This window comes from Staurois parvus, unplaced genomic scaffold, assembly GCF_062004578.1.
Source record: "Staurois parvus isolate SC_StPar_1 unplaced genomic scaffold, SC_StPar_1.0 ptg001302l, whole genome shotgun sequence".
In the NCBI taxonomy this organism is placed as follows: Eukaryota; Metazoa; Chordata; class Amphibia; order Anura; family Ranidae; genus Staurois; species Staurois parvus.
Window position 1 is genome coordinate 3,285,826 of NW_028319098.1, and position 22,524 is coordinate 3,308,349.

At 41.4% G+C, this 22,524-nt stretch overlaps 1 protein-coding gene across 1 annotated transcript in view; it reads left to right on the forward strand.

Annotated features, from left to right (window-relative positions):
- LOC149437160 (uncharacterized) overlaps nt 1-22,524 on the forward strand; it is a 96,012-nt gene that overhangs the window by 29,306 nt on the left and 44,182 nt on the right. The window contains exon 5 of the mRNA XM_089661001.1: nt 20,331-20,445. Coding sequence (XP_089517127.1) covers nt 20,331-20,445 — 115 coding nt within the window. The remainder of the gene's footprint in view (nt 1-20,330; nt 20,446-22,524) is intronic.

The following is a 22,524-nucleotide window of genomic DNA, read 5'->3' on the forward strand; positions in this document are numbered from 1 at the left end:
ACCATGGCAACATCTAATGTTTGTGTAGTATTATGTTCAGCAGACTGTGTTCTTCTATTGTTGTGACTTAGATGACGTTCAGAGCACATTTTATGCCCAATTCATGCAAAACTCCACGTAATCCCAAGGGGTTCACATACTTTTTCTTGCAACTGTAAATATTCACATAAACAATGCACTTTGGAATAGCCAAGAAAAAGTAAAGCAATGAACAATCAAGCATACACTATTTTGCCAAAAGTATTGGGACACCCCTCCAAATCATTGGATTCAGGTTTTCCAATCACCTTCATGGCCACAGGTGTATAACATCAAGCACCTAGGCATGCAGACTGCTCCAAACATTTGTGAAAGAATGGGTCGCTCTCAGGAGCTCAAAGAATTCAAGCGTGGTACAGTGATAGGTTGCCACCTCTGCAATAAGTCCATTCTTGAAATTTCCTTGTTACTAAATATTCCACGGTGAACTGTTAGAGGTATTATAACAAAGTGGAAGCAACTGGGAACAACAGCAACTCAGCCACGAAGTGGTAGGCCACGTAAAATGACAGAGCAGGGTCAGCATGTGCTGAAGCGCACAGTGCGCAGAAGTCACCAACTGAGTGCAGAGTCAATAGCTAAAGACCTCCAAACATCATGTTGTCTTCAGATTAGCACAACAACAATGCATAGAGAGCTTCATGGAATGGGTTTCCATGGCCGAGAAGCTGCATACAAGCCTTACATCACCAAGTACAATGCAAAATGTCGAATGCAGTGGTGTAGAGCATGCCACCACTGGACTCTAGAGCAGTGGAGACATGTTCTCTGGAGTGACAAATCACCCTTCTCTATCTTGCAATCCGATGGACGTGTCTGGGTTCGGCGATTGCAAGGAGAATGATACTTTCCTGACTGCATTGTGCCAAGTGTAAAGTTTAATGTAGGGGGGATTATGGTGTGGGATTATTTTTCAGGGGCTAGGCTTGGCCCCCTAGTTCCACTGAAGGGAAATATTAAGGCATCAGCATACCAAGTTTATTTTGGACAATTTCATGCTCCCAACTTTGTGGGCACAGATTGGGGACAGCCTTCCCAGAAGAGTTGATGCTGTTATAGCAGCCAAGGGTGGGCCAACTCAAAATTGAATCCTACGGAGTAAGACTGGGATGCCATTAAAGTCCATTTGCGTGTAAAGGCAGGCGTTCCAATACTTTTGGCAATATAGTGTATTTTGCAGTCTTTAGAAATATGCCTATATATTTTATTAAGCATGGCTGATAAAGGGAAAGGAGGGTTTAGTTCCACTTTAAGCTGATCACACATTCATTCAGCAGGAATCAGACACATTTAAAGCCAGGGAGGCCCTGTCTGGGTCACCTGACTAAACAAAACCAGAAATTTGTACCTTGTAAGTTTCCTTTACAGGCGCCAATCCTTGACAGCATACATGTGGTATTAGCCCCACCTACTACTGCCCACAAGACCAGTTTAAAGCTAAAAAGTGTTAAAACCCACACCAAAGTCCATTTCCTTTAAAACACTAGGAATAAGCAAGATGGACTTCATAAGCTGCTATGGATTGGTGCTAGGAAAGGAAAATTTAGTGTGATATCATTTTTCATATTCCTGACATTAACATGGCAGCCAAACAACATATGATAGACCAAAAACTAGGGTGGATAGCCTAAGCAAATCATATTTTACAAAAAAGTGAGGAACTACAGCCTTCCAGCCAAAATTAGCTGTAGTGAGGACTACTATTAGAATCAGTAGTATTAGCAGTCATTGTTCATGTATACAGGCAGCCACGGGTGCTTTGGCTTTCTGATTACAATAGTTAGTAGTGGAGATTCCTCTATTCATGTTGTTTAGAATGGATAGGGGAATGAACCAATTTCTGTTGTGGGAAGCTGAATGAGAGAAATCTACATGTGTATAGCTAGCTTTAGCCAAGCTGCCTGGGGAGTGTGGCCTTAGTAACACAAAGGGGCACACATACAAGAGTTTTCTAACCCATATAGGTATAAGCAGGCAGCTGGACATGCTTGCTTTTTGGCAGGGATTTTAAGTTTGAAATGTTTAAAATTGGTGACAGGTTCACTTTAAGTGGGTTTTTTCCTGCATGCATCTTATTTTACTGTGGCCTGAAACCTAAGCTTTCCACATTATCACCTATTTATTGTAATGCCTGGCTAATGGAAGTTTGAATTCCTGTGTGTATACAGCACTCTCGTGTGCTGAAATTCTCCTGGGCAGCCTATATGGAGCTAATGGCTTATCATCATAGAATAATGACCTGATCATCATCCTGCATGTATTAGTACTAGACCTTTTGGACTGTTACTCTGAAATCTGTGTTACTATGTCTACCACTAAAAGCTGTAAGGTCAGTCAAATTTTGAATGGCAGCTGCTGGGTAAAATGAAATCACTCTGAAAGCTAGGAAGTGTCTCTTATGTTAGATGCTCATCTGTTTTTGCATACTTGCTGTGCAGTACTGTCATTTACACAACAATTAACCACATTCCCTCCTTTCTGTTACTTTGTGCGCAAGTTAAAATTTTAAAGGATAACCAAGTCTTCATTAAAATTGCTATGACCTTAAAACTGTTTAGGCTGCATGCATTTGGATTTTTTCTTTAGACAAAGTGAATATACAATGCTGCGCCTACTATTAAAAAGTAAAACAAAATAAAAAAACATACATGTGTTATGCAATCATATATGCACATAAATCACTGTGATGTAATAAAACTAATATCAAATAAAGAAAGCTATTGAAATATGCTGTTGTGCCTGCCCTTTCAGCATTAAAAATGTGAAAACCTAAAAAATGTGTGCTTAAATCCCCTGAGGAAGTCACCTGACCATGATGACATGCGTAGGACGGAGCCAGGTGAAGTGGGAGCTATGGCTCCACTGTCTATATTTTACATGCAATTTTAATATACTCTACTGTAAGAGCAGTATATATATAATAAATTGATACTGGTATATGCTGCACTATAAGGGGTTCCTTTGTTATGTGAGCTCATTTGCAGAGAAAAGGAGAGGGAGTCCTGATTTATTAAAGGGTCATATATCCTGCAATTTTAATGCCGCATTTGCCACTGTATGGAATGGTTTAAAGAGGAATGCCACTTGCTGTATCACAGTTGTGGAGATCTTTGACTGATCTCTGAAACGGAAAGTGTATCCAGACCTGAATTATACACAAATCTGTCTGGAGGTGAGCACATGATATAAAAGGTGGTGGGAGTCAATGCACATATGGTGGCAGATTGTGGTTTATGAACTGATAATCAGGAGCAACAAGTCTTTTTACCTGGTGGATTAAGGATTAAGAAGCTATGCATGACAAATAAATGCTAGAGACTGTTTGTTTGGATTTATTTGTCTTTATTTGGTTTTAAAAGTATTATTGGACATTTAGGCATACATTTTTTTGGCTTTCACATTTTTAATGCTGAAAGGCTGAGCACAACAGTATACTTCAATAGCAATCTTTATTTGATGTTTGTTGGATTACATCACAGTGATTAATGTGCATATATGATTGCACAACATGTATATATTTGTTTTCATTTTGTTTTACTTTTTAATAGTGAGTGCAGCATTGTCTATTCACTTTGTCATATGGTTTTGTTGTGGGAACACAATGAGATGCTTTGCAGCCATTGTTTTATTTAAATTTATCACCAACTGAGGTATATAGCATGGTTCTGGGGTTACGCAGCAGTGCCATCTCATAACCTTATATCATACATTGGAATTAATGGACTGCCTGAGATTAATCGGCGGAGCTTTGCATGTGTGCATTTTTCCACAACAAGTACAGGCCTGAAACCAAATTGAATTTTCAGTTTAAAATAGATAAATACATTCTAGGTACATCAAGACTAAAAAGTATTCAAAATCTAAAACAAGTCATATGCACAAAGTGCTCTCTTAATTAGTTTACAGGCTGAATGGAAAAATCCTTTAGATTCTTCTGTCCATGCTAAACAATGTGGATGAAAGAACCTCCTTTGCAGGCTACTGTATTCTGACAGATGGAAGGGTCACCCTCAGCTTGAATTTTGGCTGATTCAGCAGAAATCGGCCAAAATTCAAGCATTACATGGTCAGCTTTACAGTTAATTTTCTTTAAGAAAGAAGCCACAGCCTGAGTAGATTAGCCTGTTCCCTGCCAGCATGCTGCAGGAAAGGTCCTTTGCTCCAACACTCTCCTACGCGATTTGACCTACAGCTCTACAGTCAGAAAAGTCTATGCTCGACACGTTAATTTTATTTACAATCTATTAGGTTAAAGTGATATTAAAGCCTTGTTTTTAAAGCACTGATTTAACCACTTGCCCTCCAGAGGATTTACCCCCCCCCCCCCTTCCTGACCAAGCCTCGTTTTGCTATACAGCGCTGCACTATTTCAACTGGTAATTGCGCAGTCATGCAATGCTGTACCCAAACAAAATTTATGTCCTTTTTTTTAAACAAATAGAGCTTTCTTTCGGTTGTATTTGATCACCTGTGCGCTTTTTATTTATCATGCTATAAACAAAAAAAGACCCAAAATTAAAAAAAAAACAAAAGATTTTTTTTTTACTGTTAATGCACAAAACACAATATATTGACAAACTATTTGGTAAAATATAAAAGATGATGGTATGTCGAGTAAATAGATACCAGACATGACATGCTTTAAAACCACGCATGGCCCATGCAATGGCGACAAACTGCATACATTTTTAATATCTATAGGTAACGCTTTAAAAGCCTTTACAAGATACCATTTTAGATTTACAGAGGAGGTCTAGTGCTAGAATTACTGCCCTTGATTTGATGTTTGCAGCGATACCTCACATGCATGGTGCAACCGCTGTTTACATACTGCCACAGGGTTAACGCTGGTGCACGGGGGGGCAAGGGTGCTTTTTTTTTCTTTTAAGTTAATTTGATTTTTTAAATTATTTTTACACTGTCCCTTTCATTTTTTTTTATTACTTTTAATGCTATCACAGGGAATGCAAATATCCCCTATAACTTCAATGGGCATTGTCATATATTCTTTTTTGAGAAATCTGGGGTCTATCAGACTCTAGATATCTCCTCTGCCCTTACATTATCTAATCTCGCCAAGATCGGTGTGATCAGATGCTTTCCCAGTTTACAAATGCCGCTGTGTATATCCTGCGAAACTGAAGTGATGAAATGCTCGTAGCTTCCGATTTCTTAGACTATAGAGATGATTGGCACCATTCCGTTCTCCAATCAGCTCTATGGTCAGCTGGCAGAAACACCGGCTGCACTCTCATGTTTCCCCGATGGCATGGGACTGCCCATGAAGGCCATGCAAGGCAGCAGGGGAGGGAGGGGCATCTTCTCCCGCTGCTGCAGGCATCATCCCAGTATAACCACTCAAAGTCCAGTGATATACCAGTACGTTGCTGGTCCTTATATGCTATGTTCTTTTTTTATGCAGCCTGTCGGCTGAATGGAAAAAAAAAAGAAATCTCTGCCAGAAAAAGTGTGTGGTTTTGAGGATTGGGCCACAGAACCTTCTGGATACAAAAGGGCCGTGATGATCTCTTCCTGGAATTTTAGGAAGGATTCACTTTGTCCAGTTGCTTTGTAAATTACAAAAGCGTTATATATAGCCAATTGAAATAAATAAATAAATAGACACCTTTTTGTACCAGTGTCAAGCTTTCCGGGAAACTAGGTACGGATAGTCGTTGAAGTCCACCCCTCCCATGTTAAGGTTATAGTCGTAGACACAGAGGGGTTTCTCAACAATGCCAGATACAGTGTTAATTTGGACTGTTGTGTCTGCATGAATAGAAGACAGGACAAAAACATCCTGTTTTTCCTTCCTCTTCACGGGGAGCAATTCATCATTCCTCAAGCAGGCTTTCTCCCCCTTTCTAAGTCGGGTACTTACAAGCCTCGGCGATTAGGTCGCAAGGTGCCACATGAGCCAATTCCAAGATTGTACAAATGTCTGAATAGTGACGCTTGTATAGAGATTGTCCACGTATAAGTGGTACCCCTTATGGAACAAAGACGACACCAAGTCTCAAACTATGTTGCCACTGCTCCCCATGTAGTCTGGGCAGTCGGGGGGCTCTACTTCGCTGTCTCTTCCTTCATAAACCCTACATTTGTATGTATAGCCTGTGGTCCTCTCACAGAGCTTATACAATTTGACCCCATATCTGGCACGCTTGCTGTGGATGTACTGTTTGAATGCAAGGCGGCCAGTAAAGTGAATGAAGAACTCATCCACGCAGATGTTTTGCTGGGGCATATACACATCTGCAAATTTCTCAGTGAGGTGGTTTATGAGGGGCCGAATTTTGTAGAGCCTGTCATGTTCAGGGTCACCCCAAGGATGACAGAGTGTGTTATCACTGAAATGCATAAAGCGCATTATCGTCTCATATCTATGCCTGGTCATGGCAGCAGGGAACACGGGCATATGATGAAGTGGGTCTGTGGACTAATACGACCGCAAGTCATTCTTTTTTGTAATGCCCTTGTTGAGGGTTAGGCCCAAAAAAGTTTTAAATTCAGAAACCGTAATGGGTTTCCATGCGAATGGTCTGGCAAGATTTGAATTTGGGTTTGCGACGATATATTGTTGAGCATATAAATTGCTTTGGCCCACAATCACATTGTACAAATCTGTGAAAAACAGCTCCATAAAATCAAGGGGAGTTAAATTTGCTGTTTCTACCTGAATTCCTGGTTGAGCGGTGAATGGAGGATGTACGAGTGCTGCAGAATCTGTGGGCTGCCAATCAGGATTTGCAAGCACATCCGGAAGGACACTAGGGGCTCTACGGGCCTGTGTGTGAATTCTTGGTGGCTGTGGGACACTACTTTTGCTTGCCACCGCACCAGCTTGTACTGCACTTATGGGACTCGTCACATCACCAAGTGATACTGCAGTGCTGGTATAAAAACAATCAGAATATACTAGGCCGCCAGTGCTCACCAATTCACCAAAAGGTAGTGCAACACTAGTACAGGCACTCTACTGCATATGAGACAAGTCATGCAATCCTAGCACTTCAGCTTCATGTGGTCGGGTACACCTGATCTTAACAGGGACCTCTTTTCCATTGTCCGAGCTATCTGTCAGGGTGCCACTGCTGTCTACAAGTTTGTATGCTGAGGCTGATTGTGTCAGGGAATCTTCCTCTTCGCTCTGACCTGACATGCTCAGAATCCTGTTGACCTCTTCACTAGTGTAACTTTTGTTGGACATTTTGGACTCTAAATCTACAGGTACCTAGTTGCAACTCACGGGAAAAAGAGCACCTGCCTGTCAGGGGCTGCTTGAACCACTACAAAAAAAATTTACCGGCAAGTGCTAACAGAGATCAGGCCTGGTTCTGTGAACGCTACAGTTTTGTGTGCAATGTATTACAGGTGACAGTGATCAAAAATTATACTGACACTGCACTTCTTGTTAGGGGTGGGGGGAAGTGTTGGGGCTAAACGCTAGTGCTGGCAGCTAACGGGGATGATCCTGCTAACACTGCTTTTTGGAGACACTAATACTAAAGGGGCACTGGTATAGTTTTGTTAGTGATCAATATATTGGTCCATACAGACACCATACTAGTAATGACGGTGATCAGTGACCAATAGCATGAGTGCAATAGTGTGCGGGCAATCTAACACTAGCTGACCCTAGCTGGGAGGGGCGCTAACTGACCCTGACGCTATCTGATGCTGACGTCGCTAGTGGCACTAATACATTGATCAGTGAAAAATACTGTACACTGACACTGTACTAATGACACTGCAAGGTGGCAGGGGGCGATCAGTGGGTTAAATATGGTTATCAGGAGGATAAAATGTCTCTATCTAATGTGTGTGGGTACAGTGTGCTGCTTTTACTCACGTGTGATGTCTTTCTTCTCTCTCTGGAACAAAATGGTTCCGGGAGAGAAGAACCAGTTAGATCCTGTGGCTGTATTTACAAATACAGGCATAGCTCTGCATCTCCATTCGCTGTAGGAGATCGGCAGAGTCCTGGCCAAAATCACTGGCTGAGACCTGCTGATATACACCTCCTACAACAAATGACAGCGGGGGAAGTGGGGGGGCTTGCGCATGCGCACTCTAAACCCGGAAGAGCAAAGTGACGTACGGGTATGTCACTTTGCCTGCAGCTACCACTCATCCACAGTACATTGTATGCAGGCGGGAAGTGGTTAAAGTGATTGTAAACCTAAAACTTTTATTTTTTAAAAAATAATAAACATGTCATACTTACTTGCTCTGTGCAATGGTTTTGCACAGAGCTGCCCCAATCCTCCTCTTCTTGGGTCTTCCGCTGGTGCTCCTGGCTCCTCCTCCCTGCCAATTGCCCCCATAACATAGAATGCATTAAGGTAAAAAAAACCCTCTAGCTTTATAACCACTCATTTACTCAGTATGCAGCTTCTTTAATGCTTAATCCATGCCTACAGTATGTTCCAGTAATACAATAATAGAGGGGAAATCTTCCAATGGGGACACTAGTCCTGGTGACCTCAGGGGCCACAAGGGATTTTCTTAATTTGCAGGGATTTCCTGTCACTTCCTGTTTTGACTGTGTGATAGGAAATGAAGGTAAATCTCCCCAATGGGACACAGATGGCAACAAAAAGCTGTCAGGGTTATAACCCTCCCTTACTCTATGCAAAATAAATGCTTTGCCTATATTTCTATGTTAAGCTACAAAGTTAAGGTTTTAATACTATTTTAAGGTGAGACGGCAAAACATTTTAATTGAACTGAAAAAATTGAAATGCAAGGCCAACTTTTAAATTTTCTCAGATCTAACAAAAAATGTCCAGTTTCCCCTATCTGCCTTATCCAGTTTTTATTTCTACAGTGTATCTTATATGAGTCCACATTGAGACGTTTGCATAGTCCTATCTAAGTGTAATGGATTGTACAATGAGATTGTAATATGTGTTGCCTACTTTATATTTGGGTCAGTCTTTCATATCTCCATTACACTTCTTTCCTTTTACAAATAACTTACATTTATATGTGACATGGAGAATGGATTTTGGAGTCCTCCTCGGTAGTAGAGGTAATCACAAGAAGATATTACATGTAGAGCATTTTATTCAGACAGAAACCTTCCACTGATATGATCCAGACTTGAGAGTGTCTGCACTTCAGTACACTTGTCTTATTATTCAAGTGCCAAAGGGAAAAAGCCATTGAGGTTATTATGCTGCTATCCATGGTACTTACATAAAATCACTCTTCAAAGCCTGTGTGCCATCACATGCAGTCTCTTTATGTTGGAAGGAAACAACTTGCATTATTGCAGCAGTACATCTTGTTGTGCTTATCACAGTATATTGGAATGTGGAGACATTACAGTAAGGCTGGGTTATTTGAAGTACCAGTAAATCTTTGTTTAAGTACAGAGATTTAATATACATTGTGTATAGGTGTTATTCTTAAAGGACACTATATCCTTATAAACGACTCAATACTAATTAAAACATACTTTTACTTCAATGACTTTAGTGTAATTGAAGAGCAGGATACTTTTTTAAAATGAGGAGATGCTAAATGTGGCAGATGGAAAAATCCATGCCCCAATCACCATCACTTTACAACTTGGCATCATATTGTAATTGAAAGAAATGTACAGATCAAAACAAGGGTATATGCTGAAGAGTGTTTGAGAAGGGGAGCACTGACATACATTGAACCATTTTCTCCTTTAGTAAAAGCTGCATTTTGGATGACCTCTACTAGAGATAAGCTTAAACCAGCCATATATGGATCGCTTCTCGGCTGGTCCAACAGGGACCATCAATCCATATATGGACAGGCTGATTATACTGAAGTCAGTCCATTGATAAACTTCAGTACAACCAGCCTGTCAGATTTTTTAGATGCTATAGCCATAGCTATAGATCATTGTGTTCTTCTGGCAGGGAAGGCTCCCCACTGGCAGAACACTGTAGCGCTGCGGGAGGGATTCCCCCATGAAATGAGCAAATTTCTTTCCTGCAACCACAGGTTGCATCATCTATCGGTTGCCTTAGGCTTTCAGAAAAAGCAGAAGTTTTTCTGCTCCCTATTTATCCCTGTATATGTTGTAAATACATCTTTTTAACACACACAGTAGAATTAAAGATGAATTCCAGGCATGGTATATTTTTACAGTTACTTTCGTCCAGCTTGGACCAACAAAACTATTTGTATACAATACCTGGCCAATGTGTCTGGAAGCTGGAAAGTACTGAAGTTGACACAGTGATTTCCAGCTTCCAGGGGCATCGACTAGATCTAGTATGTACATATTTACATTGCTCCAAGATAGACCAATGTAACTATGTAAAAATATACCATGCCTGAAATTTTTATTTAAGTTGAACAATGGACATACCTTCACCTAAGAATGCTTTGTTCTATAAACAACTTGAAGCCAGTTTTTAAACTTCTGCACAGAGATGTATAAAATGCAGGTGTTTCAAAAAAGGGGGGGAATTTGTCCTAGGTCCATAGGTAGATAGACTCTTCTTGTGATTGGGCCAGCAATAAAACAGTCACAGACAGACAGATGTCTTGCCAAGAACAGCAGGCAGTAAGACATTTTGTTCTTTGTGTGTCTCTTTCAACATGGGAATCACAAGACTCATGCGCCATTAAGTAAGTATTTATAAACTATGGTAAAATTAAATTTTCTAGTATTTCATGTTTTGTGTTTGTGGAGGGCTCCCTGTCATAGCTTTACTTTATTAAAATACAAGAAAATGCATAACTGAAGACACAGACCTGGTAGGATTTTTTGGGAATTATATGAAATATTTGCTCCATCTTTTAAAAGAAAATGGAAAGATCTGTCATAAGTCCCAAGGAAATTTTCCAGTATGCTGGGAAATCTGTTTCTGCTATACCTATCACCTGTAATAATTGGAAGTGCTTGTTAGCATGTATTTATACAGCTCCTTGCTGCAGGTAATGTTGAATCAATTATATTGTTACCTTTAACTGGGCTCAGGATGTTAAAGAGCCCATATTGTAGTGCCCTGTCATGTTACAGTATGGTTGGCCATAAAAGACCTGATCATGTCTTCAGTCTGATGCTTGATTCGATGAATAGTCCCTTATACTGTAGGTACAGCCTAGTGGAAAAGTGATTGTTTTGGAAAACGGAAATAACAGTGTTTCAAATAGAGCTTTACCATCTCATTGGAGTCTTGGACTTTCCCACAAAGAGATTTTTCAGCATGTTGGTCCCTCATTTAACTGTGAACTGTGCATAAAGTGTTTCAATTTATCCTGCAATGGTCCTAGGCAAAAGGAGGACACGATGTCTCCCCACCCATTCTCAGAGAGGCATCTACCTGTCTATCACCAGCCTAAGTTATTAACGTTTGCTTTAAAGAGGAGACTGCCCTCTTTGAAGTTAGGCCTCATTCACATAGGTGAATAGGGGCATACAACATATTCCAGTGGCAAGAAACAGTGGATCCTTGTGGCTGGGATCACAGGTGTATGTGAACAGCTGCAACCACTCAGACCATACAGAGCAGTAACAGGGTGACAGGAACCTTTGCTGCTAGCATGTATCTCATGTCTCATGTTATGCCTCTGTCTGCTTCCAGGGTCAGATCCTTATGTAAATTCTAAGTCCCTTCAGTCAGTACTTAATCAGGACTGAAGGCTTTCCCTGCCACCATATGACAGAGCTGAGCCAGTCACCAAGCACATGAAGTGAGTTATGCTTCTGTATATCCAGAGGTACCCAGTATTATCTTCGCCTTTTAAAGGCTGAGTGGAATTGCTAGGAAGAAACAAATGACTGTATTGCTGCTGGGGAAGGGGGCATTAACCACTTGCAATCCTTAAGCCCCATACACGTGATGAGAATAATGGATGAATGATTGTCTGATTTTTTTGCATGCTAGTCTTATATCGAAAGTGAAGAGGTTACTAAAGCTATGAAAATTCTTGTACGACAGAATAAAAACTCAAAAGTGATGTAATTTATTTGTATTGTATTTTTTCAGATCAAATCTGTACTGAGTAAATGAAAATTATCTGATCTGGTATTGTACGAGAAAAATTTTCATGCTTGTCCCTTCTAATAATTACAGATGAAAGCTGTGTACTAACAATCAGAATATTGAACGATCACTTTTAAAGCGGCATTTTTCTTATGGTTTTCTAATCATGTGTACTAGACTTTAGGCAAGCTATAGACCTGCAAATTTCTTTCCAGCAACACAGACAGTGTTGACAGGGGAATATCTCCTGCTGAGCTATTGTGTTGTACAATTGACAAAAGCACTCCCCTACCATCTACCCTGCTCATACATACAAATACAAAGGAGTGCATAGGGCCCGCATATGTATGTAAACAGTGATTGCACCACACTTGCACATTAGAGTGAGATCAATAATTCTAAGGCCATGATTCAAGTTAAACTCTAAAATGATAACCTGTAAAGGTTTTTAAAGCATTACCTATGAAAGATTTTAGGTATCATAGGTTTTCACCATTCATGGGCATGCACAATTTTGTGTCTTGTTTGGCATCTCTTTACTCTACATAACCCCATCTTTTTTATTTTACCAAACAGTTGGGTTTTATATTATGTTTATATGTAGTTAATTCCATTTTAGTATGTTTCTTCCTACAAATATGCATTTGATAAACAGTTGCTCAAATATCAGGCATAAAAATTGCAACTGCCACCATTTTATTTTCCAGGGCCTCCGCTTCCAGAAATCTTATAATTGTTTGGGGGTTCTATGGAATTTTGTAGCAAAAAAAGCTATATTGTAATGTGTGTAAAAAATTAAAACATTTCACCAGAAACAAAGTGAGTAAATTAAATGACAGGTTTGTTTAAAGCTCAACCCCAGAAAAGAGAAATAAAAAAAAGTCTCCCCAACCTTTCCACCAGACACCCATATAAGTTTAGCTGACCAGTCTTGACCCCCTCTTGGGTGAAGAACTGTTTGATGTGCCACTTGCACAGCATAGTGGTCAGTGCACATGTCTCTAGTGCGGTGTTTCTCAACCTTTTTTCAGTCAAGGCACCCTTTACAATTATGGACAGTCCCGAGGCACCCTGTAAAATTATGGGCAGTCTTGAGGCACCCCATTCTAAAATGGGGTGCCTCAAGACTGCCCATAATTTGAAAAGGACACCCCATTCTAAAATGTGAAAAACTATTCTAATAGTTTTATACAACACAGCAACACCCACACACGTAGGACACTAAACATTAGAGGTGATTTATTCTTCCAAAGCAAATACACTTTTGCACACTGGTACTGACTAGTGTTCCAGTGTTTCACTTCTCCCTCAGTTTTTCTCCATCCCTAAGCTGATGTGACCTCAGCACTGATGGAGAGGGGCAGGGGAGGGTCAAACTAAGATGCTGTGCAGGCAGCTGACATTCTCCTCATCAACTGATGATGCCGTTTATTGTCAGCATGCTGGCGGCTAGGAGGTCTTAATGGTGCACAATGATAACCTGTGGCTTTGTGTAACTAAAAGGCATGCTTGTTCCACCCCCCGGTTTGATACAGGTTTGGGGCAATTTTTAGACATTTTGCCAAGGCACCCCTGAAGAAACCTCAAGGCACCCCAGGATTCCTGGGCACCCTGGTTGAGAAAGGCTTTAGTGTAACAGAAGGTAATGTTACTGACTGCAGAACTTTTTTTCTTCCACAAGATGGCAGCAGCAAGTGTGCTTTATTTAGCTTGTGACTGACTTTAGGCTGTGGCAGTCTGGGAGATGTAGTCTGGAGTAAAATCTGAGCCATGGCCATCACTGGGAAACCAACTACACTACCCAGTGATACCTGAGAGCAGGAGGGGTCTGATAGAAAAGAAAAGCCTGGAGCAGGGAATTTGGGAAGTGCACCAACCAGAGAGATTATGGGAGAAGAAGTGCTGTGCCGACCAGTGCTGTGCTGAGTATCAATGGACGCTGCCTTGTCCTACAGTCAGTGGTGTATTTAGGTTGTGTGCTGCCCTAGAAAACACAAACATCGGACACCCCCCCCCTTCTCGGCAGAGAGAGAGAGCCTGGCACCAACCAACACCAGACACCCCCCACGGAGAGAGCCTGACAGTGATCAACAACACCCCTGCCCCACCCGAGAAAGCCTTCCACTTAAACCCCTCTCCCCAGGGCAACAAAGAGAAAGACACTCACCTTCACAGCTTTGGAGATCCCCGAGAATGACAGTTGGGCTCTGCATACACCATCAAGCAGCCCACAGCCTCTCTCGGATCCCACCTGGTGCCCCATGCTGCATATGTCCCTTCTTCCAGGGGGAAATGCTGCCCCCCTAAAAAATGCCGCCCTAGGCAAATGCCTTGTTTTCCTTGTGGTAAATACACCCCTGCCCACAGTTAAGCTGAATCATTGTTGATGCAGTCAGTTCTCATTTGCAGAGAGCTGAAGATATAAACCGTTATCTGCATCTAAAGATTCCCCTCCCTTGCTAACTCAAATTCTCAGGTGCAATATCTTAACACCCAGGCTATATACGCACCTTTATTTTCCTGTCAATGTCTCCTAAGGGGCCCAACGTAGCCAGCAGATAATTTACCTCAAAGAGTATATTCAGATCACCTTATCCTGAGGGGAGATTTTTGTTTATTTTGAAATCAGTACCACTCAGTTCTAAACCTAGCCCATTCGTTTGATAGATATTGATTCATTGTTACTCTGTTGGTCACTTGGGGTGATTTATCTCAGGTGGAGAGCTACTTTTTGTGCTTTTGAGGGTCACAGTATACAGTATGCTGAAATCTAAAGCCCCTGTAAGGGGCTTGGTGAAGCTGATTGTGCATTCATTATTGCGTTCATGCTGGTTGACTTTAACATGCCAATATACTCTGTGATACTTTAATGACCTTAACTTGCCAATACAGCCTGTTATTCTTTTAAAGATTTGTGAGTTTAACTCGTGTGTGCTTGCTGAGGTTTATAATAAGGTATACTGGTCATGTCAGTGGGGTTGAAGCCTCACATGAGGCTAGACAAGAGCAGAGGACCCAAATCTACCAGCGGCTTTTGCGGGGGTAGCGCTACACTAGGAAGCAACATAATTTTTGCAGAATGGACATTGCAAAGCAGAAGAAAGAAGACCTGGAACTCGGCGTGTCACAGGACCAGAATTTTAGAGCTTTTAAATAGGTTTTTCTTCCGGGAGATGAGCGTTTAGGTAAATTAAGTGACCCTTCTGATTAGTTGCTGTGTTTACTGGAGAACATTCTACAAATGTTATCCACTAAACACACCAAATGCATGCTTTTTCTGTTTAATCTTGCCTGGAATCCTTTCAACTGAATCTGAAAATGAGGACAGCAGTTCAAAAGCCATCTCTTTTATTGCTTCATACACATTGAACCTTGAAGTCAATGCTGCCCCCTGTTTCCTTAGTTTTGTATTGTTCTTTTAGATCTGTTTGTACCCAGTGTCTACATTGAAAAGCTAGGGTGTGTCTGATATAGGATACAAAGCATTTCTAGTGAATGAGGGTTGTGTCTAATGTACAGTATGCATCCCTATACTCTGTTCAACAGACAAGATAACATTGTAAAGACATCAGCAAATGCACTTCAGTCTGGAACCTAAGCAGAGTTACATAAACACAGTGAGTCTACAGTAGGAGAGTACGGATAATAACAACCAAAATGAAACGCCAGTTATACAAGTGCAGCCTAACCATAAATGGTTTGTTATAGGAGGAAGAGGGTTTTATAGCTTTGTGCGCTGCCAAATGTAACCTGTGAGTTAACCCGTGTTACAGTCTGAATATTGTGCTTGTAGTCTTCTGTGCACATGTGAGCATGTAGAATAATGCAACAAACGGCTCTATGGATAAAAGTTCATGTAATTCACCCCATTTTGTTACTCTGACTACTGCAGCAAATAGTCAAAAATTTACATCCCTATAATAGCAATTATCATGACTACAGAATCAATCAACTCATAAATCTAAATTACCGATATTCATTAATTGGCCTATTCTAAGTGGATCAAACAAATCTTCTAATGCAGCATTCATCAGAATCAGGGGATGTCAATGTACTGCAAGTCATTATATTAGCATAGGGCCATGGTATAATGAGCATTTAAGTACATCAAAAGTGCTCATTGTCACACCGAATTTCCAACATGCTAGAAAATATGTGGTAAGTGTTTATATTTAATAATTTTTTTTAGTGTTTGTCACACTTGTTAGAAATACCCAGACTAGGGTAGACTAGGGGAACTGAATTGAATCATATAATAAGTGCCCATAGTCAAGAGGCAAAGCAAATAGATTGCCTCTTTTTTAGTAATTTCTGTGAAACACATGAGTTTCTGCGTACTATATTTTATGCTGAAAAAAGAAGACAATGAGAGTTTATTTGGTGTGTGATCATCGTTCATTTTTGAATGTCCATAGTCTGCTGATCTAACCTTTCTTATCTGAATCAGGTAGTATTCCCATGGCTGTGAGGCAACTGCAACCAATCTAGGCCTACAGCCTCAGGTTTAAGAAAGTGATCATACAGGTTAGGAAACCTCTGATGTTAGCCCCATGATCTGACCCCATGACAGTGTGTAGCATGTTGAGCAGATCTTTTTTGCTTGAATTTTTTTGCCATATGATGGCTCCTGTTCAAGTTTGATATCAGGCCACATTATATTGTGAAATGTGGGAGTTAGGAGTTTTAAAGAGGTCCCCCTATTGTCCTGCAAAGGCAGGCAACACACATCTTCACACAGGCTTGCATTCAGAGTCAGAGATCAGTCCTTGAGTTTGTTTTTTTTCGTTATTTTTATTAAGGGATATGAACTGGTATAGGGTTAGGGGTGTACAGAATGCCCAAGAGAACTGATGAACTGAGGACAACTTCCTGGAACTTTTTAGAAGCCTCCACACATAGCGCAGTCTCTGTTAGAGAGCTAGCCAGTGTCTCCTAATGTACCACCCCAGACCCTAGATGAACTCTTCTTCCTTCAGTCAGCAATCTGGAGGTATCCTTGAACAGGGGATCTGGCGCCTGTTGCTTTAAGAAATAGACAGTCCCAGGCAGGTGGTGAATCTGGTTTCCCACCAGAGTGCTCCTTCCCCTATCCATCCAGGGGGTGCAGGGGTACTCACTCAGAACCACTGATTGGTTGGTGGCTGCTACCAGGCCTTCAAGCTGGGACTCTCCTTCCCTGCTGTACAGGTGGTCTTCACTCTGGGGGCCAGTGAAGCTCTGAGCTTTCTTCCTTTCCAGCTTCCCTGCCTGTAGGTGGGTCCCTCTCTCCATGTGGGCCACCTCCCTGGCTCCAGCCTTCAGCCTAACATCTTCCTCTTTGTCTTCCACCTGAACTCCCCTGCAGCCGAGCAGGCTCAATCACTTATAAGGGTTGTCATGGCCCCTTGCCAAGCCTCCTGTTGGGGATTCTTAGATTGTAAGCTCTAAGGAGCAGGGCCCTCCTAACCCTCTTATATTGAACTCTGTTGTTGCTGTATTGTCTCCCTTTTATATCGTAAAGCGCTGAGAAAACTGTTGCTGCTATATAAATCCTGTATAATAATAATAAAAATAATAATAATAATAATTGGCCAGGATCCCTCAAGATCCTCCCATTGCCTCTAGACCTTCCTCTAAAGCAGGGGGAAATTAAAGATGGGTTGGCCCGCAGAACCTCTCAGCCCTGACCACAATTTGACCTCCTGACTATTGCACCCAGGCTGCTACTCAGCCCTCCTCTCTAACAATCAGAACTCTAGCTCCCTCTAGCTAAGTAGGAGGGTGTTAAAGATCATTAAATCATACCTGCATGTCCAGCAGCTTTCTTATGTCCATTCCCAGCCATATACAGCCTGTTTTTTTTTCTCTTTTAAATCACCATGACCCTTTCACACATTGCTAGAGATAGTCTGATCCAGGGGTCTCCAAACTTTCTAAAAAAAAAGTGCCAGTTTACTGTTCTTCAGACTTTCTGAGGGCCAAGATTTGGCCAGAGTAGAAAATGCTTTGGCTACAATGGGAGTATACAATGCTTCATCATTGATATTAGTGGGAGGAATAGTGCGAATTGTTGGTATCAAGGAAATTAATAGTGCCCTATCATTGGTGTCAGTGGGAGGAATGGTGCTCCATTGTTTGTGTCAGTCTGAGGAATAGTCCCTTTTATTTTTGAAGGAATAGTGCCATTTGTTGATATCAGGGGAAGGAATAGTGCTCCATTATTGGTGTCAGTGGAAGGAATTGTGCACCACTGTTGGTGTCCAAGGGCTGGATAAAGGCAAGCAAAGGGCCTCATCTAGTCCCCAGGCTGCAGTTTGAAACCACTGGTCTAGTAGTATAGGAACAGTACATAGGTAGTATGGGGTTAGGAGAAAAGAAGTCTTTAAAATCTTCCAGAATGCACTGAACACCAAAGGGAGACCACCTTTTTTTTGCACATAAAAGTAACACACATAAAGGAAAATGAATGTCATGACAAGGAATGGCCAATACCTCAACTGCTTATGTTCACATTAAAATGGGTGCAATAAGTAATGATGCATTTTGCCTTTTTGTTTTTAGTTACCCTAAATGGCAATATACAGATCAGCATTTTAACAATACAGCATGTAGGACCATTTCCCAACACCCTGCAATACAACCCATCCGTGGGAATAAGTCCTGTTAGCCCTGTTTCATAATGGTGTGACTTGTCAAGGGATTTGACAGTTTCAAATCGCATGCAAAGTCGCAGTCTATTGTCCTCAATGGAACCATTCAAATCTGTGTGACTCTGATTTTACGGTGCTGTACCGATTTGGAAAAAAGATTCCTGCACTATTTTTTGCGATTTCAGGTGCAACTTACATAGATATCTCTTCATGAAGTTGCACAGATGTCTGCCAAGTTGCACTGACATGCTGCTTTGAAATTGTGCGCCTTCAAGTGAAGTAGCTTGATTTCAAAATCAAATCCAGTGTGACGCAGGGCTTAAATTCCATCTATTTTCTCTTGTCTTGGCTTAACCCAGTTAATTTTAATAATTCAGTACAAAGGGCATTGCACGGTAACCAAAGCCAGAAAATCAGATTTTGCCTACTTCATTTTAGAGCACTTAGTGAAAGTGAAACCGTGAAAGCTGATTGGCTAGTAGGGATGAGCCTGTTTTTATTGAGAACTGGATGCAGAAATCAGCTGTCATGCCTAGTCCAATGAATTGCAGGGAATTCTTCTTTCTGCGCACCTGATGTATGCAAAGGGGTGGGGTTGCTTGAGACATCCTTGACGTTATAAAGCCACATAGCCATAACTGGTCAAAGACACTGACCTATGTGGCAGTATTAGGACAATGATGTCAACTGCGTGGGTTTCCTCCGGGTACTCCGGTTTCCTCCCACACTCCAAAGACATGCTGGTAGGTTAATTGGCTCCTGTCTAAATTGACCCTAGTATGTATATGTATGAATGTGAGTTAGTGACTTTAGATTGTACGCTCCTTGAGGGTTAGGGACTGATGTGAATGTACAATATATGTATGTAAAGTGCTGTGTAAAATTGACGGCGCTATATAAGTACCTGAAATAAATAAATAAGCATCCCTACGGCTTTGTAAACATCAGCTCATTGGACTTGGAATGACAACTGACTTCCATGATCAGATCCAAACTTAAGCCAGCCATACATGGGTCAAAATCCAAAAAAATTTTCTTTAGAAAATCTTTTCTAAGACTTTTCACTTGAATTTCGCACCATTAGTGGGTCACAGAAATGGCCGATTTTCAAGTGACCATCTGAGTGATCGGGTATGTTGGAAATTTTTTGAAAAATAAACAAATTTTGAATCAATGATGGGATGAGAAATATAAACAAAAAAGAAACAAGCATGAACTGTGACCTGGAAAGAAAAGAAAATTCTTGGCCACGAAAATTATTTACTATAGCAACATGAGGTGAAATTGAAGGCTTGGTTGGTTGAATTTCAAAATCAGTGGTGGCTCCATCAGATTTCAAAACACACAAAATTTCAGATTTTCTAAAGTAAATTAGTTCGGAATTCGACCCATGTATGGCCTGCATTAGTTCTGAACATTCCTACTGGCTTGTATGGGTTCCTGTATTGTTTGTCATATGTTCTTGTGCTGAATTTCATTATGGAACCTATACAAATTACGTTATTTACTTCAACTTTATTAAAAGAGACCATCTCTATCTATATCCATTATACTGCTGATGGCGCTAGCAGCATATCCTGTGACTTGTAGTTCTCAAATAACCACAGAGATGCAGGTTGACTGTCATTTCTGAAGATTCTTCACATTGTTGGAAAACCATAATGTCTTTGGGTGTGTCTTGTAGGAGTTGCAATCGCAGATAAGCAGCATGCAGCTGGACCTGGCTATGAAGGAAAACTCTATCAGTGTTGTGAAAGGAGAGTTAGAGGCACAGCACAGACACCTGCAAAATATCTCAGGTATTCTCATTATGTAAATGCAGCTTTGTTTCTTTTCCATCTCCTACTTAAATTGAGGGTGTGTCCTGAGCACAAAGGTAACAAAACACCACCTGTCTGGGGGGGCTCAGCAGCCACCTGTTCTGTCTCTGCCTCTGTAATATGTGTTTTCTGACATGGCCCACACAGTGTGACAAAAGCATGTTACTGGTCACATTCTCACTCTGTTTTCAGCTTAGGCCTTATTCACTGCATTAGTCCATTTATCTTCAGGCTAATAAAATAATTGTATTGTTAATAAATAATGCAGGATACCTATACTTTTACATAACCTAATCCTAGCTGCCTGTTTCCTTCCCTATTCTAGCTATACTCACTTGTACTGATTAGTGGGTGACCCAGTCCAAGTTGTGGCCCACAGGGAGAGGTCTTTTTAGTTAAGGCCTATAGCTAAAAGTCAGGACAGGACTGCAGCTTTGCTTAGCCCAATGTACGCCGTAACTCCTGGCGCAGATCGCTTGCTGCTGTAAGGAACCTAGAGCTGGGTATAGAACGGGAAGGTTGAGGGGAGTAGTTAGGATTAGGTTATATAATCGTAAAACTATCCTTTCAGGGCTTTGGCCCTACTTTTCCTTTAACCATTCCCTACTGGGCACTTTTACCCCCTTCGTGCCCCAGATAATTTTCAGCGTTCAGTGCTGTCGCACTTTGAATGACAATTGCACGGTCATGCAACATTGTACCCATATGAAATTTTTTTCTTTTTTTTACACAAATAGAGCTTTCTTTTGGTGGTATTTAATCACCACTGGGTGTTTTATTTTTTGCACTATAAACAAAAAAGAGCAGGTAATTTTACTCCTTCACTGATCTGCATTCATGAGGCTGTACTGATGAGGCTGCACTGGTGGGCACTGATGAGGAGGCACTGATGAGGAGGCACTGATGAGGAGGCACTGATAGGCGGCAATGATGGGCACTGACTGACAGCACTGACTCATGCCACTGCTGGGCGGCACTGATGGGCACTGGTGGGTGGCACTGCTGAGCACTGGTGGGTGGCACAGCTGGGCGTCACTGCTGGGCACTGATCATCAGTGCCGATCTGCGCTGTCTCATTTGCCGGTTATCGGCAATACTTTCCTCACGCTGTGACAGTGTGAGAAAAGTGCAGCTGATAACCAGCAACTGTAAATACTCAGTGATTTGCTGTGTTATTGAATACAGGTGATCACAGGGTAAAAGGCCACTGTGATTGGCCTTTTACTTTATCATGTGATCAGCTATGTCCGTAGAACACAACGATCAGAGATCGCCGGATGATGCCCTCCCAGAACTGGACAACCGTGCTGTAGCTGTCATTCAGCTATAGTGCGGTTGGCAAGTGGGTAAAGTCTTACTAAACCCAGGACCCTGCATTCACTCTATCTGGTCTCCCATAGTACACAGAACTTAACAGAACAGTAAATATAAACTGCTAAATACCTTTTTCTCATCAGCAGTTAGAGCAATCTTGTGAGTTCTATCAGTGTTCAGCAGAGCACTGGTTAAAGCTTGTAGGAGAAGTTTTCTTTGTGCTCTAGGAGGATGCAGAACCTCTGTCTGGATAGTGCTGATTTGCCCTGTGCTGATCACATGCACTCTCCCAAGAAATAAAAAAACCTCTGTAGAAATACACACCGAACTGAGCATGTGCAGAGTTTCTCCACACGATATGTCTTATCAGAAAAGAACACTGGAAGAAGAGGAGGATCAAAGAAGTCAGGATCAAACTGCATTTTTACACAATGCAGAAGATTAACCCCTTAGGTTCCACAGTGAGTATATCAAGCATGCTTTACTGCATATACAGACTGATTTTATTGTTGTGGGTTTAGTAACACTTTCATGGCTTTGTGCTTCTGTGCTTAGTATGAGGGGTGTTCAAATCAAACCAGGACTTTTAAATTTACAGGTATAAAATAGGATGCTAGCATGGCGGTACTATATGCAGTAGTATGTTGCAAGTGTCTCCTATTACTGATAAGCGGGGCACATGTCGCGAGCCAGTCCTGAGACCTGTAATCAAGATGGCAGACAACACTGTTAGTGAGTGCATGG